At 51.5% G+C, this 26,826-nt stretch overlaps 2 protein-coding genes and 1 long non-coding RNA gene across 3 annotated transcripts; 2 read left to right on the plus strand and 1 right to left on the minus strand.

The window, feature by feature from the left end:
- Window positions 1–5,273: 5,273 nt before the first annotated feature.
- neurog1 (neurogenin 1) lies at window positions 5,274–6,101 on the minus strand. The gene has a single exon (XM_086023642.1). It carries the CDS (start codon window positions 6,008–6,010, stop codon window positions 5,462–5,464), a length of 549 nt encoding a protein of 182 aa, XP_085879768.1. The 5' UTR covers window positions 6,011–6,101; the 3' UTR covers window positions 5,274–5,461.
- A 7,380-nt stretch (window positions 6,102–13,481) lies between these two features.
- Window positions 13,482–14,730, plus strand: LOC147150811 (uncharacterized). The gene is made up of 3 exons (XR_015090254.1): window positions 13,482–13,610; window positions 13,897–14,087; window positions 14,593–14,730. It is a non-coding gene; the product is annotated as an uncharacterized LOC147150811 (long non-coding RNA).
- Window positions 14,731–14,892: 162 nt separating this feature from the next.
- tbc1d2 (TBC1 domain family, member 2) lies at window positions 14,893–25,856 on the plus strand. Its single transcript, XM_086024563.1, is given in 17 exon segments — window positions 14,893–14,904; window positions 14,948–14,972; window positions 14,975–17,358; window positions 17,455–17,569; window positions 19,842–19,962; window positions 20,054–20,163; window positions 20,276–20,469; window positions 21,221–21,490; window positions 21,700–21,819; window positions 21,899–22,009; window positions 22,076–22,357; window positions 22,428–22,628; window positions 23,583–23,770; window positions 23,963–24,083; window positions 24,154–24,339; window positions 24,403–24,524; window positions 25,091–25,856. Coding segments are annotated over 17 exon segments (4,797 nt in total). The 3' UTR covers window positions 25,326–25,856.
- The last annotated feature ends 970 nt before the right edge of the window (window positions 25,857–26,826 follow it).

The raw sequence follows: 26,826 nt of genomic DNA on the forward strand, positions 1-26,826 counted from the left end.
GATGAAGGAAGACTGAAGCACTTGACACAACGGGAGGAGACAAAAAAAAAAAAGCAAAAAGCACGACCAAGTACGTGGACAGAAGAAAGCCATTCAGCCAATCAAAGCCGGTCAGGTGCGAAGCTCCGCCCCTTCAGGGCTCACATGGACTAATGTGTATTAGCCGAACTCGACCTTTGACCTTCCAACAAGGTGATCGGAACCAGGCGGGGCGTGGGGGGCGGAGGGGTCACCTGGACATTCTCCACGTTCTCTTTGACCTCCACAACCTCCATTTTGCGGTGGCCATTTTCCATTTTCTCTTCTTCGTTTGGAGCAACCGCTTGGAGTGTCAGCGTTGGGGGGCGCGAGGGGGGGGGGGGGGGCGTGTAATGCAGAAAGAACAAAAAACAAAAGTGGCCTTTGTTGATTTTTCATGAGATTTTTGGAGAGTTTTCCTTTCTCCATTTTTCATTTGCCGTCTGCTCGACAGATTTTCATCGGCGCTTGTCGCCGTCGGCCCGATCCCTGGCGCCGACCAATCGGCTCGCCCCGGCCGCTCGGACTTGACCGGCTGTGTCCTGTCCTCCCAGCTGTGGGGCGGAGCGGCCGTCGGCTGCCGCGCTGTGCTGCCCCGGGGGCTCCAAAAGACGCAAAGCAAACAAAGCTCGTCCAACTGAAGCGATTAGCGCATTTGAAGTCATGCGTTTGCTTTCGTGCACCTCAGCGCGCACGCGCGCGCACACGCACGCACAGGTGCAGCAGGAACAGCGACACGGAGCTGCGCTCGGGTCAGTTTGTTTAGTGATAAAAGTGTGCACCACCTGCTCTTACGGGGGTGCGTGCGTGTCCCGTGCAAAGCCACGAAATCACTTGCTTGCTCCTCACTGGCCTTGTTTTGCTTGGTGATTTTTCTCATTTGTAAATGGGACTTTTTTTTTTTTTCCCCCTCAGGGTTAAAGGTCACACACGCTCCTTCGCTACTACACGACCGTCATCATCCTCATCCTCCTCATCGTGGAGAACGTTCACACCGGTGAGGGAATGTTTCAATCAAACAATTCGAGCGTCGCGTCGTCGCCGCCCGGCGCTGACGCAGCCCGGCGCTGACGCGGCCCGTTGAGAGCGGGCGGCAGAAAAAGTGGCCTAAAAGGCGCAACGTCGTGAAAAAAGCCGCTCAACGAGAAAAGGAAAAAAAAAAAGCGTAACGTAGTGAAAAAGCCATTAAAAGAATATTTTGGCTGCACCCCCAGCACACAAACAAATGCAAATGAATGTGAGAAGTTTGGAGCGGGACCCCCGTTTGAGAGGTGCTCTGAATGGCCTCTAAAGGAGCCTCTAATTAATCTAAGTACGCCACCAATAGGCCCACTTGGAATTTTGTTCTCCCCTTTATGTGAATGGAGGGTGGGGGTAGGGGAGGGGGGGGGGTCCCCAAAGAAAGAGAAAGAAAAGAGAGAAGGGATCAGGCCTCCACTTTTTCTATGGGCGGGCCCGCCCCGTTCAGAGCGGCCGTGTTTAACAGTCCCCCCGCCCCCCCCGTGCCCCCCCCCCCCCGCCTCACACACACACGCTCACGCGTGGGCATCCGCCAATGTCCCGGATTTTTTTTTTTTTTTTTTTTTTTTAACGGCTCCATTCAGGTTGAGCTTCCAGTCTCAGTCTGTGGTCCCGGTCCCGGTCCCGGTCCCGGTCCCGGTCCCGGTCCGGCTGTGGTCCCTGCAAGGTCAGGTGGACAAAGGCGACAGAAGGGGGCGTTTGTGGTGAATCAGTAACGGAGCTAAAGGGCATACGCCTGTGGGGAGTTGGCCAGCTTCTAAAAGGGCTTTGAGAGCAAGCTCCCCCCCCCCCCCCCCTCTTCACCCCTCCCCTCAATGGGCCCCTTCACAATCACTTGAAAGGAGCTCAGGGTGTCCCCCAAACAAAGTCCAAAGCAGCAAAAGCCTGAAAGAGCTTCTAATAAGCTTTTAACTATTTTACATGGGGGCGCTCTCCGGCTCCCCTGCACCCCTGCCTGCTCTGCGGCCGCCGAACTGCCCCCCAGCCTGCCCCCCCCCCCCCCCCCCCACACCCAGCCACCAACCTCACTGTCATTGTGTTCCTCGCCTGATTTATCCTTTCCTTCAAGCCATGATGCAAACTTTTCAACGTCCTCTCAAAGATGCACAAGTGCCTGATTATTCCGTTCGGGCCGGGACCGACGCCCCCAGCCGGCCCCCGCGACCTACGGTGGGACCGGACCCTCGCAACGGGACCGTCCGTCTCACGCTGCGGCGTCGGAGTCGGTGTCTTGGACCCCGGGCGGGCCCTCGGTGGTCTGGTCGCCGTGGAAACTCTTTATTGCTGTGGAAATTGCCCAAGTCTTTGAGGAGGTCAGAGTTCGGCGAGGAGACGATAGGCGGGGGGTGAGGGGTCCTGCTGGGGGGTACGGGGGGTGGCGGGGGGCCGTCACAGCCAGGAGCCCCTCGGCCTCTGGATGACTTTTGCGCCGCTCGTTAAGAATTTCATGCTAATTGTTGAGCGACCGCCAAAGATGAGAAACTCGTGGCAACTGCGTGGATGCTGGTTACCGTGACGACGCGTCGGAGCTAGACATCGAAAGCCGCGCGGCGACGACGCTCGATGGAGTCGGCGATGGCACAGGCCGGGTCGGTGACATTTTGGGAAATTCGGAGCGACTTCTCGGCTAGCGATTCACGCAGGCGGACCTGTAATCAATTGTTATTGCGGTGGGGGTGGGGGGGGGCTTAATTATTTAATTATTACCCCCCAGAACAGGTGTCCGCAACCTTTTGGAAGCCGAGAGTTGAGGACTATCCGTTTCATACACACAGAAATGTGCTCAAATTACCTTTAACAATGCTATTAATTAAATATTATTATTATTATTATTAAATATATGATTATTGTTATTAATATCACGCAATAATTAGGAAACATACATCAAGATGCGGCGTCTTTTTTTTCTGTTGCTCTCTGCCATTGTTGCCATTTTCAAAGGATCCGTTTGACAAGATTCCAAAGAATTGGTCCACTTTGCCCTTGACAATCGCACCATGCTTTTGCGGTTCAATCCAAATCGATTCGGTTTGTGGCGCTTCAGCAAGCGGCAGAGTGTCGCATTTTTTTACGCGGCGACGCCTCGGCAGATGTGCGGCGTTGGATCGCCGAGCGTCGCCAACTGCGTTTCTTTGTTTTGTTTTTTTTGGGGGGGGGGGGGGGCCACGGTCCAATTCGACCGCGTGGCTCGGCCTGAGGCGGTCCGCGACGAGTGTCTGGATGTTCTTCTGAACTCGCACGCTACTTTTCCTTGATTGTGTTTCCATTCTGTGAAACGAGCCGCACTTGTCACGTGTTCTCTTGACTGCACTGACGGCGTCAAAGTGAAACTTTCAAGGCAGGAGCAATCGAGTGGAAAAGTCCGCCGGCGCGTCGCGAGGTTCAACCGCCTGCTGACGTACGCCAACAAATGAGTCGGGACTGCGAGGGTCCCACGGCGGCCCGCCCCGAGGTGTGCATGTGTGTGTGTGTGGCTTTTTTTGGGGGTGGGGGGAAGGGGGGGGGGGTTTACAGGTGCAATGGGTTGCACAAGGTGGAGTGTGGGGGGAGGAGTCAGAGGTTATCTGGAGGAGCAGGGGGCACAAAACTTCCATCTGCTCCACTTTTCATGATACTATCAGACCGCCGACACCCCCTGAGATGACCCCCCCCCCCCCCACCTCCGCCCCCACCCAAGGCCTCCATCTGAACCTCGACCGTGTTCGCGTCCTGCTCAACGCCGGGAAAAGAAATCCGTGTGCTGTGTGTGCGTGTCCACGTTGCATGGTTGCTCTCCTGATTGACACTTTCCTGTCACTTTGTGGGCGGGCCCTCATTGACCCCGAGGCGGCGTGTGCGTGCGTGCGTGCGTGCGTGCGTGCGTGCGAGTGGAGGAGGAGGCGATGGAGCGTGTTGTTGTCTTTCTCAGCTTGCGTGTCAGCAGCCTTTTGACGTTTTGTCTGCGCCGAAAGCCAACCAAGACGCCGGCGTCGGCTAACTGCTAACGGCGCTAGCAGGACATTTGCCATGACGGCGTGTCCGACTTTTTTTTTGACGTGGCTCTGGACTCCGAAATGTTCTTCTCTTGGACTTTTTCTTCTTCTGTGGCTTTCTAATCTTTAAAGAAGAAGTGAAAATTTGCACGAGCGGACTCTCTTTCAACTGCAACTTTTCGTTTCAGCTTCCAGTGATGAGTGTGTGTGTGTGTGTGTGTGTGTATGGGGGGCGCACGCAGCACTCAGCCCGCGCGTGCGTGTGTCCTTAAGAGGCCTCAAGCACACACTTCTACCTGTCGACCCGCTGACCTTTGACCCCTGGAGGTTACTTGAGTCAATGAAGACCTTCGGACTTGGGCCCCGCCCCCTCACACTTTGCCGGCTTTGTTCAACTTTCCTTTCCTCTTCTTCTTCTTCTTCATTGTTATCTTGTCAGTTCTTTTCTTCTCCTCGCCGCCCGCCTGCACTTCCTACGTCTCGTCCACCAATCACAGTGCAGCAAACACTCGCGCGCACCTCTGACGTCCGTCCGTCCTGTCCGTCCATCCAGGAAGCTTCTTTGTCGACGTTTGTGTGTTGGACGTGCTCTCCAAGCATTTTAGTCTGGTGTGAGCGCGCAGCGCGAATCTTCAGGTGGCAAGTGAGCAGATGTTGGCTCCTCCCCCTCGAGACTTGTTGCAAAAACAGAAGCTTAGCCGCCAGCTAATTGCTCCTCGTTGAAAAGGCGTCGTCAATAATCGCCGTTGTTGGTCGGGCGACTTGGGGAGGAGCACAAAAACCGGACTTGCTGTTTTTGCAATTCGACAACTGAGTCGTCTGGATGTTGGATGATGTCATCGCTTTGACGTCAGCATTTGAACCCAAGTTCTTCTCGTCGGAAGCGAACGTTTGTCACTCCTACGAGCGCCACGCCGATGAATTTGGACTTTGCAGTTTTCCTTTGAAATAAGCAAAACGACAATCACGACAATCATAAACCTGACCTCAGCCCGAGGAGACGCGCACACGCACACACGCTCTTGCTTTCAAGCGAAAGCGCCCAATCCAAAGATGTCATATATGCAGTTGGAGTGTGCTCAAGTCGCGCCTCACTCCCCCATCGTGCGTGTGCAAGACACAAAGAAGAGTGTTGACTCTTTTTGTATAAAAGTAGAAACTTTATTTGCGCTGAAAAGTGTCAGTGAGTAAATAGGATAAAATCTTTATGTACAAAACATTCCAAGAATAAATAAAGTCAAGTCCTCATGAATAATGGATGAGTCTTGAGTGCGAAATTTCACACAACTAATTGGAGAGTTGACCTTTCAACTTGTCGCGCGCACGTGCACGACTCCGTCTCTCTCTCTCTCTCTCGCTCTGAGAGCAGCACCTGTGCTCGTGCTCGTGCTCGCGCTCACGCTCGCGCTCGCGCCGGGAGGTCCATGCGGGGAGGGTGGGCGCTCCGCCGGTCAGAAGACCCCCCGCGGGCGACCAAAGAGCGCGTGCTCGTGCGCGTGTTCGAGCGGGCTGCCCGGGCTGTAGACGGGCGAGGAGGAGGAGGAGGAGGAGGAAGATGACGATGAAGACGGCGAGGAGGACGGCGAGTTCGTGCAACAGGAGAACCAGGCGGGGCCGGGGCCGGCGCCGGGGCCCTCGCGGGGGGGTCCGCCGCGGTCGGCCATGCGGAGGGTCTCGGCCAGGGCCCAGATGTAGTTGTGCGCCAGGCGCAGCGTCTCGATCTTGGTCAGCTTGCTCTCGTCCGGGAGTGCCGGCAGCACGCGACGCAGCTGGTCCAGGGCGCCGTTCAGGTTGTGCATCCGGTTCCGCTCGCGGTCGTTGGCCTTCAGCCGGCGGCTCTTCCGGACCACGCGCACGGCGGTCTCGCAGCGCGCGCGCCCCCCCCGCCGCCGCTTCTTCTTCTGCGGCGGCGGCGGCGACGCGGAGCGCGTGCTGGCGCGGGAGTCATCGTCGTCGTCGTCGCTCAGCGGGAAAAAGTCGTGTCGGCCGTGCGCGTCCATGCGTGCGGCGGCTTGGCTTGGCTTGGCTCGTGCGTGTGTGCGTGCGTGCGTGCGTGCGTGCGTGTGTGCGCGTGAGGGCAGGCTCAGGACGAGCGAGATCGTGCGAGTGTGGCACACGACCGACCTCAGCCCGCCTTTTATAGCGCACGCACACAATGTACCCCCCTCGGACCCCCAACCCTTTGCGCCCCCCCGGGAGGATGAAGAAGATGAATGAAGCCTGCCCCGTGCCGCGGGAGCCGCTCATTTGCATAAGCAGCCCGCGGGCACGAGGAGCGTGCCACCAATCACGGCCAGCCAATCACAGGCCAGCCACGCGCAGCAAGCCTAACCCGCCCCCCCCCCCCCGACCCCCCCGGGCCCCCCGTCCTCCCGCCGGTCACGTGACGCAACAAAGTCCGTCACACGAGACACAATCGGCGCGTGCGTGCGCTCGTTGTGTCGTCATTAAGAAATCATGAGACTGTGCGCGCGCGCGCGCAATATATCAAAGGTGAATAGCAGCATTGTGTGCGCGCGCCGTGCACTTCTTTTCACGCTTTGTGTTGCTTTTCTTTCTTTTGCTTGGGCTGCTGCTGCCGCGGCTTTTCTCATTCTAATGCGCGCGCACCGCTCGCGTGCGCGACACCAAACGGACCCCTTGCGCCTTGTGCGTCTTCTTGTTTGATTGAAATGTCCCACTTTGGATTCTTTGCGCTGGTCCGTCAGCGCCACATCCTGACATGACCTCAAAAGAGCTCAAGAAGTCAAATGTCGGCTTTTCAAAGTAAGTTTCCTTCCTCGTGCAGTTTTCGACTCAGCGTTCAGACACGGCTCGTGGCCTCGCTTGACTGTCTGAGCGCTGAAAGTTTTATTTCGAATGCAGAAATAATGCAGTGCAAAAAGCCGAAGGGAAGATAAAAACCGACAACACACCCTAAAACGAAATGCCGTGGTCTCCTGCTCCCTTTTTGGTTGGAAGCTGCTGCGCTGACAGTCAAGAGTCGTTGACTTCCGCAGGTGAAGCAGTTGCCTGGAAACGTGCGTGTCATGATTGTGTGTCAAAGGAGCATTCCCGAAAGGCTCGGTGGTTCACAGGCAAGGATGGGCTGAGCTTCACCACTTTGTGAACAACTGCAGCAAGTAGTCTGCCACAAAGTGGAAAAGTCTGCTGTGGTCTGACGAGTCCACATTTCAAATTGTTTGTGGAAATCATGGACGTCGTGTCCTTCTGGCGCAAGAGGAAAAAGACCACCTGGATTGTTTCCCGTGCACAGTTCAAAAGATGTCTGGCGTGGCGCCGATATTCAGTACTTTGTCGAATATCAGTGTCGGAATTTTTTATAAATCTGATGGCCGATAATAAATCAATTTAAAACAGTGTTAACTTCAAGGAAGTATTTATGTAAAAATTCTGTGAACTTTATAACTATATAAGATCTACTGACCCTGGGAACACTATGCACCTCTTGTTTTTATTGTCAAAACAATACAATATCTATTTTTGTTAGAATTTTACAACAAAGATGGCCACATTGGCAAACATTTATAATAATGACTTTTAAAAAAAAAAAAATCAACGTGACGCAAATCTAAAAAATTGTTCAATAAACATATGGTCAAAGACGATTAAACAAAGTTCAGAGTGTTTTTTATTTTTATTTTCACCAATATTTTCCTTTTTAGTGAAAATGAATATCGCCCCTAATATTGGTTATCGGCCCCCCTTGACTACTCGTAATCGGTATCGGTATTGGCCTTGAAAAAAACATCTCTATTAGTGCCCATGGCTTGGCCAACGTTGACATCCGTCAAGATGCTGAGAGGGGCCGAGAGGTTTTGGAGCAACATATGCCGCAATCCAAGCAGTGTCATTTTCAGCGCCCCGCCCCGCTTTTTTTCAGCAAAACAATGCCAAGCCACATTCTCCACAACAGCAACCAAGAGACTGGCCTGCCGGCAGTCCAGACCCGCCTCCCGTCGAAAATGGGCGGCCGGCGCTTTATGAGGCGCAAAATACGACAACAGAGAGCAACTCAAGTTGCACGTCAAACGAAAAATTGACAAAATATTTGAAACAGTTGGCAGTAGGATGCAGTACATGCCGAATCTTCATGAACTAGCAATCCAAAAGTCCATCCGTGTGTTTACAAGTGGGCGGAGTTTACAAGTGGGAGGAGTTTATGGCGGGTTTGTCTTTTTTATGGCATGTTGACTTCAAAGTGTGGAAGCAGATTGTCAGTGTGCATTTTCTAAAAGTGCACTTTAGGCACATGCGCGTGGGTGGTCAGCGCCACGTCACGTGACGTCGCGTGACGTCACGTGACGTCAGAGACCATCAAAAGCGCTCAAGTGTGCTCATGAACCTCCAAAAACCCAAATGTTGTGCTGGCCGTCGTGTGTTCTTTGAGCTTTCCGTCTTGGCTGCCTTGTGGACGTGTTCATTTGCTTTGTGCACACTTGATGATACCCCCCCCTCTCCCTGAAAGCGCCCCCCCCCCCCACTGAAAGCGCCCCCCCATGAAGAGGAGCGAAAGAAAAGGCCAAAAGAAAGCAAGTGAAAGAGAAAAGCGCTGAAGTGAGAGGTCTGTGCAGAGAGCAGCTTGGACAGGATTAAGACACGATCGAGCCCCCGGACCCCCAAACATGCTGATCCTGCTTGCAATCCCCCCCCCCCCCCCCCCACACACACACACACAACATCAGCACGCGCGCACACACATGCGTGCACCCATGAGTGAAAGTCATGTTTGCATGGTCATCTGTTGTTTGGCTTGTGCAAAACGAGGCCAGTTGCAAAAGTGAGAAGGGTGCGAACGTGTCGTGGGGTGCAGCCTGCCGCCCCGCCCCCTTCCTCGTCTGGGTCACCTGCCCATTCCCAGTCTAGCCCCACCCCCTTTGTCTTGTCTCACTGTCACTCGGTCGATTGTGTGCAGGTCAGTCATCGTCATCCTTGGTCGCTTTTGAGCCTGCTTCGTTTGGGCCTCTCGTAGCCGAGCTTTTTCAACCCGTTTTTTTTTTGCCCTCGCCAACTGGGCGATATTTGAGCCCGGCCCACCTTTGCCTCGTTCCAGCTGATTGCAACGCGGCCTCGAGGCGCAATTGTGACCTGCAAACTGGCTGAGGAGGCAAAAGGACAAGAAAAGACAACAGCGCGAACTTCGTCAACATGCAACGGATCAAACCAATGCGGGAGCCATCTCAAAGTTGTCGCCTGAAGAGAAATGGTGGATTGTAACTAAGATGCTTTTGGTTAACGAAAACTAACCCTAACCCTAAGTAACATTTGAAAAAAATATTTTCCTCAACAAAAGAAAATGAAAACTTAAATGCTTTTAACGAAACAAACAAACTACATTTACAAAACCATCACGGGTGAAAATCATACACGACGCCTGCATTTGATTTGTGCATGGCGGTTTTGCAAATATTTCTGTTGAGTTTTAACCAAACGATACGGAATGTGATGGGTTTTTTTTTTCAATCTTGCAAACAACAATTACACATTAAAGTGGAAGTCAACCCAAACATATCTTTCTCCGGAATTTGTTCCCAGCAGGCCCACTAGTTGAAACAAGATAAATATTGCGTTTGTGGAATAAGAGTCAATCCACTCGTCTTTGGCCATCACTGGGGGCGGCCATTTTGTCACTTCTGCCGACTGAAAAACGGATGCTCAGGGCTCAGGTAACGACCCATCACGGCTCACCTGTTTTCGGAAGCTGAGCCCACATTGGTTATTGCCTGGGCTCTGAGTAGTTATGATGTCATTTTCAGTATGATAAAATGGCCGCCCCCGGAGATGGATTTTGCTGCTTAACTCATATTCCACAAACACAATATTAATCATGCCGTGTTTCAACTAGTGGGCCTGCTGGGAAAACGTTCTGGAAAAAAAATATGTTTGGGTTTATTTCCACTTTAAATAGTTGCTGAAGGCTTGAGAGAAGTCACTCAATACAGAGACCAAGTTGTCGACAATGCCTGTGCTTTTGTAACGCAGCCATTTTGTTGGTACGAGTAGTGCACATCAGCCAGGGGGAGATCTAAAACTGTGGGAGCCACAAAAAAAAAAAAAAAAAAAAAAAAAGACATTTTTTTTAAAAATCTTTTGCAGCTAGACCAGGACGTCTTGTTGCCGCCATGACGTGATGTCCATCCGCTGACGGCGTTTCCATGGCGCCGCTTGGCGGCGGGCAAGCGCTCGCTGGAGCTAAATTATCAGACGAGCAAACAGCCGGCGACAAGTGAAAAGGAAGCGGCTCCCACAATGCAACAGCAGATTGATGAAGAGGCGGAGGCCGTGCGCGCCCGCGCATTCAGCGCCGTGATTGACGACGCCCACCATTACATTAAAACCTTCCTGGGCAACAAGGCAACAATGGAGAGGGGCCGCGATGGACGCCGTGATGGACGCCGCCGCCGCAACGCCGCCAAGCTTGCTCCCAAAGACCTTCAAATGAGAGACCAGCGTCACTTTGTCATTTTTGTTTACGCACGCCGCGCTTTCCTGGGGGCGCTCGGACGCCGAGATGTCGCCCGACTTGACTCCAGTCAGACTCCGGTCGCCAAATCTTGCGACTTGGTAGCAAAAGTCGAGCTCAAACTTCTGAAAGACTTCACTTGACTTGCGGCGATACACATGCAAGGACGGCGCATATAATCTCAAGCGATGGCTTCGCAAGTCCTCCGAGGCCGAGATCTCGCACCGTCAAACGTCACCTGCTCACGAAAACCAAGAGGAATGTTCGCTCCAGGGCGGGAAGATTTTTGCGCACGCGGAATATTTCCCATTGTCAGCGCCGAGCCGTTTCAGAGCCGACAATTGTGCACGCTTAACACATCTCAGGCCAAAGGACCGTCTTCTAGGATCACCCGAGGGGACGTAAGAAAGTCGGCTGGTTGACGTCTTTGGTTGGCAAGACGCAAAATCTGGACAAAAACAGCTCGATTGACCTTTTGGACTTGAAAGGGGAACGCAAACATTTTTTTTTCCAAGAATATGTTTTATGCAAGCCCACTAGTTGAATCAAGGCATTCTGATAAATATTGCGTTTGTGGAATAAGTGTTAATCCACTCGTTTTTAGCTATCTGTGGGGGCGGCCATTTTGTCTTCTGTCGACTGAAAATGACATCACGACTGCTCACGACGACCAATCACGGCTCAGATTCAGAGAACAGGTCAGCCGTGATTGGTCGTTGTGAGCAGTCGTGATGTCATTTTCAGTCGACAGAAGACAAAGTGGCCACCAAAAAAACGAGTGCATTTTGCTGCTTAATTTATACTCCACAAACCCAAAATGAATCAGAACGCCGTGTTTCAACCAGTGGGCCGGCTAGGAACATATTCTTGAAACAAAGATGTTTGGGTTGACTTCCGCTTGAAGCACATGACCTGTCAAGTGCTGCCTGTTGACACCTGCAAAGTTGACCTCATCGAGGAGGATTCCAGATTTCAGTCAAGGATTGCGCTTTTCAGAAAAAGAAACTTTGCAAAGAGACACGACAAGTACGACTCCAACTTGAGCCGTCACTCAAAAGGAAGCAAAACAGGTCGGCTAGCCTGGCCATCGGCTAGCCTGGCCATCGGCTAGCCTGGCCATCGGCTAGCCTGGCCATCGGCTAGCCCGGCCATCGGCTAGCCCGGCCATCGGCTAGCCCGGCCATCGGCTAGCCCGGCCATCGGCTAGCCCGGCCATCGGCTAGCCCGGCCATCGGCTAGCCCGGCCATCGGCTAGCCCGGCCATCGGCGCTCCGACGGCAACTAAGCCCACGGAAGACGTTGCCGATGATTCCTTGAGGCTAATGCTAACACGCGGTCAAGAAAGCACACATGCGGCGTCACATCAAAGCAAGCCTCCATCGGCGTCACTTTTGGGATTGTCAACGTGCTGCTACCAACTAACGCCCGTTAGTGTCTGAAAAATGTCTTGTGACTGGCGTTGAGCCAACTCGGCCATATTTGCATCTTGTTTTTGTGAGCGTGTCCATGAATGTCAAGTGTCCCCGATTTCAAAGTGGCCCCCTTCTTCCCTTTTTCTGTACCAGGAACAATTTTGGACAAGCCGCTAGGAGTGCAAACGCGGACGTCTCTTCAACACTCTCGCTGATCACTGGCAGCCTTTGCAACACCCACAATGCACTGCAGCCTTCAGGCCCAGGGAACCTCCGTGTGTGCGTGTGTGTGTGTGTGTTACGGCTGGGGGGGGGGGGGTTCTTGGGGGCTGTTTTGGAGCGCAATAACTTGAATTGGTAGCAACAAAAGAAGCGGTGAAAAGGAGCCGAGGAGCTGCGAGTCTTGACTTGACAAAGCTGCAAAAACTTTCTTTCAGCCTAATGAAGCTGTTGTCCGAGGGCGGCCATGGGGGGCGGAGAAACGGGGGGAGGGAGCCGCGACGCTGTCCTCGGACGTGATTTGTCATACAATCAGAATCTTTAGGAGCCCGCCACACCTCCTCTCCATATGTCTGCTTACTTTGCATCTGAAAGGGGGGGCACAGTGTGTGTGTGTGTGTGGGGGGGGGGGGGTCTTTTTTTTTATGGCTGCAAAGTCTCAACATTGACAAAAGTGACGAAGACGACACACGCACACGATAAAACTGCTGACAGTGATCAGAGAGCAGAACAAGTTAAAAATTTGCTGGGAGTAGTTGTGTAACCATGGCAACCACAAACCATCAAAAAGATGATGGTGACCGTTAGAAAGAAGATGATGAAGACGATGATGAAGATGATGATTGAAAGGTTATGAAGGCCATGAGGGTGAGGATGATGATGATGAAGACGATGATGAAGATGATGATTGAAAGTTATGAAGGCCATGATGGTGAGGATGATGATGACCAACATGAGGCAATTATGATGACGACAACAAAAGATGATGATGGTGATGAAGATGGTTAGGATGATGATAATCCTAAAATGATGATGATGACGAAAACGGTGAAGATTAAATCCACCAAGATTATTAATATTATGAATATGGTGAAGATGATAATATGCGGTGTGGAAGATGATGATAAAGGTTAGTAAGGTGTTGATGATGAAGATTATGATTGTGATGAAGATGATGGTGATGCTATTTTTGCGCCCCTCTGCTGTTTGTGCATGTACGTGCGTGCGTGCGTTTGTGTGTGCGTGTGTGCTGCCATCTGCTGGCGGAGATTCTTCAGTACAAGCTTTTTAAAAAAATCCCACTGTGAAAGTGCTACACTTCAGTATTGGTTTACGCTACAAGTATTTGTACACAACTTGTTAGTGTAGTGTTACACGACTTCAAAGTTATAAAGTTGAAGTCAATTTTAAGACAGTTTTGTTGTGAAATGACCCTTTGTAAGTACGCAATTATTTTTGATAGTCCAACGCGGAAGTTGCAGATTTACTGCTGTGGGCGGGACCGAACTGACGCCAGGAATAAAAAAAAAAAAAAAAAAAAGCAACAACCTGGGACAAGCAAATGTCAGACACTCGAGAAGAAGACTCAGAAGAAGAAGTAGACCTCAGGAGGACGCAAACGAGCACGAGTCCACTCCAGGATGTAAATGTGAAGAAGTCACGCCAACTTCCAACTGTCAATCAAGCAGGACCCGGGAAGCAGGTGTGTTCAGGCCACGCCCCATGGTGAGTTCACAACTGCTTTGTCCGAAACTTTGGAGTCAAACTCTTCAAGTTTCTTCCAAGAGTGCTACACGAGTGACCACGTGTATTGGTGTACTACATGTAGTGGAGTCTGGGATACTAAGTGACACTGAGTACTTATTGAGTGTGTTCTAAATAAGTGTACTAGAGTAGTCACTAAGCCAGTACTAGAAAAATAAAGCTAAGTGTATGAGAATGCTAACAAAGTGTACTAGTGCATTTCAATGGTCGCTAAAGGTCCTTCTGCCCTTTTTTTTTTCCTGCCCAGACTTGTGAAAGTCACCTGGAAACGTGGGCATAACCACCAGAGATGTGTGACTCAGTGAATTCCGTAGAGATTCATTCACAAAATATGTCCCAGAAATGCGCAGCGCCATTACGACGACTGTTGTTGTTTGTGATGATGGGCGCGTCCAAACGCGGAGCTCCCGTCAGCATCCCGAAATGCTCCTCATAGGGGTAAAGGAAGTCCGCTGCCGCCGCCGTCACTTTTTCACCAATGGAAATATCATGCCGGCGCTCGGCCATCGGCGTAGCTCAGTATGAAAACAAACACAAAAACAGTGTTTTTCCATCGCAAAAGACACACACACACACACACACATACCAAAAAAACAACAACTGTAACTTCACAGAGAGGAAAAAAAACAATTCAGTCTACATGGTGTCCTCCTTTTGAGTCATCCCATGGTTGATCGCATGGTCCGCTATTGGGAAATGGGAACTGGGCTGGCACTTGTATTGCGCTTAGAAAGGCCATACATCATAACGGTAAATTCAGCGGACAGATGTTTTAAAAAAAGTGAAAGAAGTGCTGTGCGCACAGTCCATCACTTTTGAATTTCTCTTCAGCTGCGTCCATTTGAATGTTTTTCATTGTGCTTGTGAGTGACTTCCTGTCTAGAAACTGCTCAGCATGTTCTGATGTCGGGGTCTGATCTCAAACTAATTGTATTCCCTTCAGGGTCGGTGCAAAGCACTTGGCAGGAAATGATGTCACTGCCTTGTCTGTGTCACTTCCTGCCAAGCTCAGATTGCATCAACATGCTGTGATGTCATCATCAGACCACCACTACCAAGTCCACCAGAGACTTTCCAGAGTCCCCTAGAGGCACAACATACCAATCATTCTCCTGCACAGACCCATCACAGTCCAACAGAAATCCTCCAGAGTCCTCCAGATCCCACAAGACAGCCGCCAGAGTCCCACAGATGATCAGTAGACTTCTGCAGAGAACCACACCCAACCATCTGAGTTACGCAGATGCCCGGCGCAGTTTTATAGAGACCATTACAATCCCGGAGAACAACCCCATCAGTTTGTTAAATATCATCTAGATCCTCAAACAGAAACCAGAAAAGCAAAGGTTCCCCACCAGAACCCAGCCTGGATTTGAAGATGGAAGACCAAAATTATTCACATCTACGTTCACAATCCCTTTTACAGGGAGAAACTAAAACTGACTCACTTTTTGAAGAACAGGATGAAGACCACCAAAGCCACCAGAATGTTACAAAGATGTTACCTTCAACTGCACCTCAGGCTCCTCCCTCTCCTCACCTGGAAACCCATCAGGCTCATCTTACTGCTCAACTGGACCCCAGTCAGACTCCTACACCTGCACACCTGGACTCCCAGATTCCTGCTCACAGAGTCCCCCATCAGGCTCCTTTTCTTGCTGACCTTGACCCTCATCAGACTCCTACATCTGCTCACCTGGACCTTGAGCCTCCTGCTCACCCAGAGCCCCATCAGACTCCTACTTGTGTTCACCTGAACCCCCATCTTCCTCCTCATCTGCACTCCCACGAGACTCCTCCTCCTGCTCACCTGGAACCCGTTCTCACTTCTACCCCTGCTCACCTCGAGCCTCAGCTTCCTGCTCACCTGGACCCTCATCCAGCTCCTCTCCCTGCTGACCTGGAACCCCATCCGCCTTCTACCTCGGCTCACCTGGACCCCCATCCGACTTATCTTCCTGCTCACCTGGACCCCCATCCGACTTATCTTCCTGCTCACCTGGACCCCCATCCGACTTATCTTCCTGCTCACCTGGACCCCCATCCGACTTATCTTCCTGCTCACCTGGACACCCATGCGGTTCCTCTTCCTGCTCACTTGGACCCACCTCAGAGTCTTGCTCCTACTGACCTGGAACCCCATCAAACTTGTACTCCTGCTCACCTGGACTCCCTTCAAGCTCCTCACCCTGCGCACCTGGACATCTGTGAGACTCCGCCTGCTCACCTTGACACCCAAAAGCTTCCTCTTCCGACTCAACCGAATCTTCATCAGACTCCTCCCATAGCTCACCTGGACCTCCAGCTTTCTGCTCACTTAAACCACCATCAGGCTCCTCTCATTGCTCAACTGGTCTGCCATCAGAATACCGCCCCTATTCACCTGGACCCCAGTCAGACTGTTACTCATGCTCACCTGGACCCCCATCAAACCCCTCCATCTGCTCACCTGGACCCCCATCAAACTCAACCACCTGCTCTGCTTGACCCCCATCAGGCTTCTCTTACGGCTCACCTGGATTCCCATCCCAATCTTACCCCTGTTCACCCAGACCCCAATCAGACCCTTACTCTTGCTCACCTTGACCCCCATCAGGATTCTTTTACTGCTCACCTGGACTCCCATCCCAGTTCTACATGTGCTCACCCAGACCCCCATCAGGCTCTTCTTACTGCTGACCTGAACCCCCATCGCACTCCTATACCTGTTCACCCAGGCCCCAATCAGACTCTTACTCTTGCTCACCTGGACCCCCATCAAACTCAACCACCTGCTCTGCTTGACCCCCACCAGGCTTCTCTTGCTCACCTCGACCCCCATCAGCTTTCTCTTACTGCTCACCTTGATTCCCATCCCAAACCTTCTCCTGTTCACCCAGAACCCAATCAGACTCTTACTCTTGCTCACCTGGACCCCCATCAGGCTTCTCTTACTGCTCACATGGACTCCCTTCCCACTCCAACCCCTGCTCAACTGGACCCCAGTAAGACTCTTCCACCTGCTCACCATGACCCCAACTCAACTCCTGTTCCTGCTCAGCTGGGCCCCCTTCAGTGTCCTCCCCCTGCTCGCCTGGGCCCGCACCAGGCTCCTCCACCTGCTCACTTGGACCCCCATCAAAGTCTTCCACCTGCTCACCCTGACCCCCATCAGGCCCCTCCACCTGCTCAATTGGATCACCATCAGGCTCCTCTTACTGCTCAACCGGTCGTCCATCAGACTAGCATCACTGCTCAACCAGAGCCCAATCAGACTCTTACTCTTGCTCACCTTGAGCCCCACTCCACTCATACGCCTGCTCATCTGTACCCCCATCAATTTCCTCCCCCTGCTCACCTAGACCCATGTCAGTCTCCCCCCCCTGTTCACCTGGACCCTTGTAAGACTCCTCCACCTGCTCACCTGGACCCCCAACAGACTCCTCTTCCTGTTCACTTGGACCCAGAGGACGCCCCCAACTTTCTGGGCAGTTCGGGTGAGCCCAAACTCTGCGGCTTCCTGCAGAAGCAGGGCGGCCCCCTGCGGGCCTGGAAGCGGCGCTGGTTCACCTATGAGGAGAAGCAGAACCAGATGTTCTACTACCGCACCCCTCAGGACGTGACTCCGCTGGGCCGGGTGGACCTCAGCTCCGCCACCTTCACCTACCCGCTCAAGGCCGAGATGGGCACTTTCAACATCGAGACGCCCGAGCGTACCTACACCCTCAAAGTACAAGTTTGACCGCGCAGTCCCGACCGCAAACATGTCCCCCCCCCCCCCCCCCCCCCCCGCTACTAGAGCCGTGTTCTGCTCTGTCCTCCCTAGGCGGTGACTCAGGATTTGATGCTTTATTGGCTGCAGCAGCTGCAACTCAAACGCTGGCACCACCGACAGAACCACCAGACGAGTGCCTGCCTCGACACCACGAGCAACATCACAGGTGCACCCGTAGCGTACTGCTTCACCTGCTCTTCATCTGCTACAGGCTCTTCACTGGTCCAATCCTGGTTTCACTGGCCTTAGTCATTTTTTCCTGGGCTGAATCTGTTGAGTGCTGGTCCGACACGGGTTGTAACTGGTCCGATATGTGTTTCACTGATCTTAACTCATTCACTGCCATTGACGAATTTACTTGTTTTTTCACAGTCTAGTCATTCAATCCCAAGAATTTATTTGTTTTATTCATTTTTTTTTTTTCAAACGTTAGGGTAAAAGAGAGTCTGAAAATATCTGGCAGTGGATGAGTTAATCAGCTTTTATCTGGTCTGATACTAATTTAAATGGCCTGAATCTGTTGGAATTGGTCTGATACACCATAAAGTACAAAAAATTGAATAAATTCCACCTCGCCTGTCCAATTGAAGCTTCACTGGCCTGAGTCCGGTTTAACTGGTCTGAAACCGGTTTCAGCGGTTTGGAAGTGGTTGACATTGATGTCATAGTGATATTTTGCGGTCAAATGACCCATCAAACCAGCCTGCAGACTTAAAGCGGAAACATTTTTTTTTTAAGAATATGTTCCCAGCAGGCCCACTAGTTGAAACACGGCATTCTGATTCATTTTGCGTTTGTGGAATATAAGTTAAGCAGCAGAATGCACTCGTTTTTAGCCATCTCTGGGGGTGGCCATTTTGTCTTCTGACTGAAAATGACATCACAACTGCTCACAACGACCAATCGCGGCTGACCTGTTTTCTGAATCTGAGCCGCTATTGGTCGTTGTGAAAAGTTGTGAAGTCATTTTCAGTCGACAGAAGACAAAATGGCCGCCCCCAGAGATGGCTGAAAACCAGTGGATTAACACTTATTCCACAAACGCAATATTTATCAGAATGCCCTGTTTCAACTAGAGGGCCTGCTGGGAACATATTCTTGAAAAAAATGTTTGGGTTGACTTCTGCTTCAAAGGTGTTCCCAAATCAAGTTGCTGACCTCCTTACTTTCCGATGTTTGTAGCGTAGTGAGCAGCGGTGAAGCAGGTCAGCTGGTGTGGAGAAGGAATGTTGCGCAGCCGGGCGGGGTGGCAGGAAGCAGGAAGTGACTTTTTCGGGAGCTTCCTGTTGTTGCTGAGCTCTTTCTGATGAGGTGTCCTCGTCACGTGAGCCTTCAGTGACATCAGCAGCAGAGTCAAACACATCCTGATCTGGAACCCTATCAGGGCCCTCGTCCAGTTAGTAGTTATACTTACGTAGCTGTAAATCGATAGTTATTTGATCTCTATAGTTTGCACTGATTGATCTTTGTCAGTGCTTGTGCTGCGTACGCATGCGTGTATGTTTGTGTGTCTTGCCCTTCTATCAGTTGGCCTGTTCATCGAGAATTCCGCTCCTGTCGTAACTTGTCCAAACATGGGAACGTTTCACCATCCTGTCTGACAGACGTCTGAGTTATGAAAGTCGCAGCCCATTTCGTAACGTTTGGATTTCGTCTTCATGTTCTCTCCCCGCTTGCCCGGGTTTTATCCGGGTTCTGCGGCTTCCTCCCACATTCCACACACATGTTAGCATGTTAGCTTCATTGAAGACAAAGAACTTGCGCGTCGTTGTAAATAAGGCCTTGGCAGTGAATAAGTTAAATACAACACAATTTTGAAATCGCGCCAGTGGTACTGCTGGCAGTGAACACGAAATGCTCTTGCAGGTAGAAAATTAGCATTGTGCTCCAGGAGTGATATTCATTGTCATAACGAATATTCACACACAAATGCTGCCGTAACATATTCACATGGATCATGTAACAATACTCACAGGCATATACTCTTCCTAATCTGTAAAAAAATATGAACAAAGTTCAATTGTTGACTGTCTTCTACTTTTGGAATCGATGCAAAAGTGTATCTCAAAGTGATACCACACCCCACTGCCCCCAAGAGGCCAAATGCGCATAGCAGGAACGGTAGCAGGTGTTTGTTTTTATTGCTCTTTTTTTTTAAATCGCCATTATTTGACCATGGCATTATTTTACTTATTTATTTATTTCCTGGTTGTTGTTTTAAGTTATACTTAAAGTTGGGTTTTGGCAATTGAATAAATGCTAGGCTCTAAGTTTTGAAAACAACGAATGATCGCGGTTATTAACCGTGATTTCAATATCAAACGACTGAAATGAGGTCAAGTGCCCTCGAAAAACGGACGGATGGAGGGAGGTTGAAGAGCGTTATGTATGAAAGTTCAGGTGACCAATCACGGTGCTTGTGCTCGCTGTGGCCGCAGATGACTTCCTGCCACTGTTGAAGAGTCCGGCGGGGCTAGTGGGGGAGGAGGCCGCCAACGAGACACCTCAAAGGATGCCGCTCACCAACATGTCCATCAAACATCCTTTCATCCAGATCCAGTGAGTCCATTTCGCCTTCCAAAAGTCCAAATAGTGAAGGAAGGAAAAAAAGGAGGCGCCTTTCCCAGCAACTCTTTGTATCGCATGACAGGAACACAGTCCACAGTTTTCGGAAGAGGTCGTCTCAAGAGTGGGCGCAAAGTGTCTTCTACGTGCAAGCTCCAGCCGGAGTCCAGGTGGACGCCACCGCCAATGGCGCCGGTACATTACCAGTCCAGTGTATAGTGAAAGTGTTGCTCATGTGGTCTAGCCCTCTGGATCGGCTCTTGTCTGAATCTAGAATATCTTCGGTAATTTGCTGTCGTCTGTTCAGCTTCCGCGACGATGCCTCCTGCCGGGCCGGTCGGACAAACGGCGCCGGGAGGAGCGACCGCGGCGCTGCTGGACCCTGCGCGGAGGAAGAAGAATTTGAGCTCCTCGAAAAGGTCGGCGGCCGTGTTCTCGGAGACCGTGTCCCGCCTCCAGCAGGACAAGGACTTGCTGATGGAGGAAGTCAAAGCTCAGAAGGTCAGGACACTCATTTTGCGGTCGGAGTCCTTCCCAAGCCACTACATGGTGCCCGAGACGCACGTGGACAAAATTGTTGGTACCCCTCTGTTTAATGAAATCAAATTCCTCAGTGGTCACAGAAATAACTGGACAAAGGTATTCATAAATCAACATTTCATGAAAATGAGCCGTTGAAAATCAGACATTGCTTTTGAATCATGTTTCAACAGAATGGTCTATTAAAAAAAAAAAAAACTCATGAGACAGGCCCGCAGGGCAAAAAAGACTTAGTCATTTCATATCTTGAGGCAGTCACTGTAATCAAACGATTTTGCTAACTTTCAACGAGACTTCTGAGCAAGTGTTTTGAGTGCCCACTATTGACGACAATAGAGACAATAACAGAGAAAAGCGGATTGTGGTATGTCATTTGGCGGACGTGGGGAAAGAAAAGCGGCCGCCATATTGGGCTGTCAAGTGGCCCATTGGCTAGACTTGCTCAAAAGCCTCTGGAGAACAAATATCGTGGTCGTATCATAATTTGCACAATGGCTTCAAAGTTCAAAGTCTGCTCCATTCAAACCTTATCAATCCCGGATGACTATGAAGGGAGGAGCTATCTTGGTCCATGATAAGAAAATCCCTATACAGTGACATTTGCGATTTTGCCTATTCGTTGAAACCTACACAGTTTTACACTGCGGACAATGTGGTCGACTTGCAAGACTTGCAACCATGTCAACCCAAGCGTGTGTTGCGCCCCCCGCAGGAGCTCGTGTGGCTCCTCCACAAAACCTTGGAGGCGGCCCAGCGGGAAAAACGGACGTGTGCAGACTTTGTGGCGGCCGAGGGCGAGCAGGAGCGTCTGGAACTGCTGCGGCACCGCGAGCGGCAAGTGGCCGACCTGCTTGGACGCGTGGAGCGAGCGCAGGCGGCGGCGGAGGCGGCCAGACACGATCTGGACCAGCGGGACCGGCAGGCGGCACAACTGCGGGACGAGGTCCGGAAGCTCACCGAGAAGAACAAAGCCAAGCGGGAGGTCAGCTTCACTCCGCTGGTCAACTGCGCATCTCGTACACGCCTTGAAGTCCGTGCCGCACCGTGTCCAAGTGCCGGCGTCCAACTTCTTGTGTTCCTTCCTCCCTGTTGTTGTTTCATTATCATTATTTTTTTTTTCAAACCTAAGTAGCGAACCCTTTCAAGATTGGTCACGAAGTTGTGACCGGTCCTTGTCTCGCGCCCGTCCAGGTGATCATCAAGCTGTCGGCTCACGTGGCCGCCTGTGTGTCCAACCCGCCGAGTTCCGCCTCGCCCACCTGCGCCCCAGACTCGTTCAGACAACTGCAGCAGCGCGTCGAGGACCTGAAGGTCAGGAAGAAGTCCCCCACAGGGCGGCGGCATATTGGGCAATTCGCTGATGAAGGCGGTTTGTATGCGTCTCCTTCAGGATGACATCGAGGCCTACAAGACGCAGAACAAGTTTCTGAACTCTGAGATCTTCCAGCTCACCAAACTGTGGAGGAAAAGCTCAGAGCAGGAGCGAAGTCTGATGGTCAAGGTGGGCCGGTAGCACCGTCGGGCCCGCTTCTTTTGCGTGTGGGCCGACTGTCAGTGTTTCTCTTAGTGTGCCTACCTGGAGGCGTGGCACTGCCAGGCCGAGAGTCGCTACCTGGGAGTCCTGCGGAAGCTGCAGGAGATCAGAAGTCTGGATCCGGACCAGCGGCGGACTATTCAAAAGATGGTAGAGGACGCTCTGCAGGGGCAGGCGAAGAACTTCAAAGCCACCACAAACAGCCTTCACGACGAGTACGGCTTCAAGATCATTCCCGACTACGAGGTGGAAGACGTGAAGCTTCTGGCCAAGATCCAAGCGCTGGAGATCCGCTCGCACAACCTGCTGCAACAGGTCCGACCTGACATGAGCCTCCGGTCTCCTCAACACGTGGTCACCAAACGTCATCCGGTCTTTGTTGCAGGAGGGTCGAGAGCGCCCCCTGTTGAGTCGCTGGGCTCAGTACCTAGCCGGCAGGTCGGATGATGACTTTTGCCCGTCGCCGGAACTCAAAGGTCTGCTGCGGGCCGGCGTCCCTCAAGAGTACCGCCAGCGCGTCTGGCGCTGCTTGGTCCGAGTCCAGACCAGGGCCGCCAGAGATTGCCGCCCGCAACGATACCAGCAGGTAGATCCCGTCCGCGCATTACTGACCTGTCACTTTCATGTCGGATCAGTAACGTGATGGTCTGGTCCAAGTCGCGCTGGGTCTCATGGTGAGTTAGCTGAAGGAACTGTCACACTCGGGTCGGGTCTTTTGGCCAATCACTTGACGGACCTGCCATAAACCGGATTTACGTAGAGCCTTGTATTCCGATTAGAGTGAAATCGAATGACATTGCGCCGTATAAACCTCAGTTGGAATAATAATAATAAGGAGTGCAGTATTCCTTTTGCCAATCCGAGCTCTGTCTCCGTCACTCTGGAACGCGCTCGTCTGACGAGATCCTCGTCCATGCTTTCATCACCAGCCGTCTGGACTACCGCACTGGACCCTTGTGCGGGGTACCCAGCAATACCCTGGACAGATTCCCGGATGTCCAGAACTCAGCTGCCAGGATTCTCACCTCCACAGAGCCCTGGCAGCACATCTCCGGATTTTCACTGGCTCCCCGTGAAATTCCAGATCTCCTACAAGCTCCTCCTCCTCACCTATAACAGCCCAACCCTGGACTCATTTGAATCCGCCCTCAACAGTCACCAGGCCCGTGGCCAATAGTTAGCCACCTTTGAGTTAGCCACCTGCGGTAGTTGCATGTTGATGTCGATTGTCGGTCAGTCAGGTCATGGTACGCCACAAAGGTTGAATGAAGGCAACTGGACTGTTGTTTGTTTAATATCTTTCACCTTTAAATCAGTTCTAAAATTTAGGTTTGGCGTTCCCCTATTTATGTCTTGGTGGGTGTGTTCCCTGCGGGCGGTCAGCAATAGGGTGTTGGTGCCCCACCCGGTTCGTGAAACGACCGTCCTGCGTACCGATCGCTCTTAGCTCGTCTTCCTGTGGAATGAGGCAATCTTTGGACGGACATTGTCGTTGTCCGTCACATCGGGTCTGACTGACATCCTGCTCGTGTGTCTCCAGCTCTGCGACAAGAGTCGCACGTGTCCTCATCCCGCCTCCAGACAGATCCAGTTGGACCTTCACCGAACCCTGACCAGCAACCGCAATTTCTCCTCACCATCTAGCCCCGCCCACCAACAGCTGCAGCGCATCCTATTGGCCTTCTCCTGGCAGAATCCCTCCATCGGCTACTGCCAGGGTCTCAACAGGTACGCACGCTCCGGAAATACTACAAAACAGCGTCAATACGCCGTGTTTCATCAGTGGCACCTTGACTCACCGGTCGAACTCGTTTCGTGATGGAGCACGGAACTCAATTTACTCGTTTAGCCAATCCATTTTCGCGGAATTGAAAGAAATCCGCTCCAGCCCCAGCAGAAAAACAAAACATTGTGTCCCAGGTTGGCGGCCATTGCTCTGGTGGTGCTCCAGAGTGAAGAGGAGGCGTTTTGGTGCCTGGTGGCCGTGGTGGACGCCATCATGCCTTCGGACTACTACACCAAGAACCTGCTGGCCGCGCAGGTCCGCCACCGTTTGGCTTTGTAGGCGGGGCGCATGGTGCGGCTTGATTGATTGCCCTCCCCAATGACAGGCGGACCAGCACGTTCTGAAGGACTTCCTGATGGAGAAGCTTCCTCGGCTGGCGGCGCACTTTGACCATCACGGAATTGACGTGTCTCTTGTCACCTTCAACTGGTTCCTGGTGGTTTTTGTGGAGAGTCTTCCCAGCGACATCCTGCTGCCTCTCTGGGACGCCTTTTTGTACGAGGGCACCAAGGTACACGCACGCACACTCAAATGCTCTCAAGACACCCTCCGACAAGCCGTCTTGTGCTTCAAGGTGATGTTCAGGTACGCTTTGGCTCTCTTCAAATACAAAGAAGACGACATCCTGAAGATCAACGACAGCATGGACATCTACCAATACCTTCGCTTCTTCACCAAGACCATCACGGACGCCAGGTAGCAGGACCACCTGCACTGTGGTCTAGCCTGATATCAAAGGGCAACGAAAGCCAAGAGATCAATCTTTCTGTTCTAAGTGAAAAGCGAAGCTCTTCTTGATCAGCTGCTTTTTCTGAAATCCACCAATTATTTCTTCTTAAAAGTGCATTTGCATCCACTCGCTTGCGGGTGGGGCCGTTTGTAGGTCTTTTCACTTTTGCGAGAGTGCCAAGTTGCCCGAACGTATTTGCCAGTTCAGTTTTCAGGGTCGTCCAGCCACCGGTGATGCAAGAACTAAACGTCTCAACCAGCCTCCGCTGGTTCAAGCGTATTCATGGTATCGGTCCCAAGCTATTTTCAACACTTGATAATAATCCACCAAAATATGAGGTGGTCCGGCGACAGACCAATAGCGGCTGCAAAATCTCTTGATCCTCGGCACCCTACCAGCCGACAGCTCATTTGAGCTCTGTGGTAGCATTTTGCCCCACGCCGATGGCTTCATCATTCTGTTGAACTGTCGCGGCGTTGGTGTGGGTCTGATGGGATTGCGCGCGCGTGTGTGCTTGTTTGCGTGCGTGCAGGAAGTTGATGGGAATGGCCTTCGTCGACATGAACCCGTTCCCCGGCCGCCTGCTGAAAAACCGGCGGGCGCTTCACCTGGAGCGCCTGCAGGGGGAGCTACGAGAGCTGGAGGAGCAGCAAAGGGCCTTTGCCGAGCTCAGTGCCGACTGGTCGCAGCAGCAGACGCAGCAGCAGCAGCGCCATGGCAACCAGATGGACAACGTGGCCAGCGAGGACGACGAGGAGATGGGCTGAATTCCCTCGTCCAAATCTGGCCACTTGGCGCCGATTTGACCCCAGCGGTGGGAGCTGCAGCCGCATGACTTGACTTGAAAGTGTGCCTTCGTGTTTGTGTTTTTGAAGGAAAAGTCAACTCACTTCAGCTACTCAAGATGGCAGTTGCACTTGTGCAGCGAAAACATCTTGAAAGGGGATCTGAAGATGATTTCGCTTGGATCCATTTCATGTTTTGGACAGTTGAAAGAGATTGCAACGTGCAAGGTTTGCAATTGAAAGATTGCAATTGAAAGAGCCAACAATGATGACGTCTAACGAAAAGGGTCGCTCGAAAATCCACAAAGACGGCCAAGCCACGTTGACGGCATACTTTAGCTCACGATAGCTGGTCAAACAATCATCAACAAAACCTTGATGGTCGATAATTCAATTTAGGAGACAACCAAGTTGTAGTTAGTAATACCCAGACCGGTTTTGGACGCAAAAACTCAACGAATTCCAGTGTTGTCAAAAACAAATTACGAGTACATAAAATTGACTTTAATCTCAGTAGTCTACTTTGTGATTTACATTGCCTTTTTTTTTTTTTTTTGTCCATGACTTCATGGTTGAAATGGCAGAATGGGCCTATTTACTTCTTCTTTCCTGTTCCAAAAGATGACGTTTCGTAGGAGGAAGTGCCCCCTTGACTTTTTGGCGCGAATTCTCCCAAAAAAGTAGAACTAGCACACTGCAATATCGCCATCTACTGGTAACATTAGTGTACTACAACAGGAGGCAATCTTCACGTCTTCAGTTAATATTTTCACATTCGAAGTATGCATTCGAATTTACCATAGTCAGGTTTGTGTTATACCACACATTTAGTTTTGCCACCTGCATCAATCCTCAGAAAAGGTCCGAGTGAAGGCAGACAGGATTCTGCCTTCCAGAACGTATGGCAGCCACACTGAAGGGGGCGTACGAGAGCACACAGGTTCTTCTTCTCCGCAGACACCTGGCTGGTTGGCTAGCTGGCTAGCTGGCTGGCTGGCTAACCAGCCAGCCCGGTTTGGTTCGAATGAGTCAGACTGAAGGCTGCGGTCTTCAAGGCAGTCAAGGTGTCTCACACACGAATGCAAAATTCCCTAAAATTGCTAAAAAGGGTTTGATCTCCACTGTAACTGAGGCGACCAAAACGTTATGCCACCAATGCACCACTTTTGGTGTCTGTGGAAAGATTGGTGTTCCTTAAAAAAAGACTGCAGTCCAGACTTTCAAGGCTGATCAACGGCAATATTCTCGATTTAGACGGGGAGTCTTTGGAAGCTCAAAGAAGAAAATGATGATGTTTGCAGTCAAGTAAAGGTAAGACAATAAAACATTTAAAACACCACCTTAAACAAACATATCCCTAAAACAAATGTTATCTTCTTATCTTTATCTTTGTGTAAAATACTTGGGCATGAAAATAGTTTCAAATATATAAATGCATTATTTCTGTATAGGCCAAATGTCTTGTTTTGCCTGGACATGTCCA

The sequence above is a fragment of the Filicampus tigris genome, chromosome 2 (assembly GCF_054856515.1).
Source record: "Filicampus tigris isolate MCC_2025a chromosome 2, RoL_Ftig_1.0, whole genome shotgun sequence".
NCBI lineage: Eukaryota > Metazoa > Chordata > Actinopteri > Syngnathiformes > Syngnathidae > Filicampus > Filicampus tigris.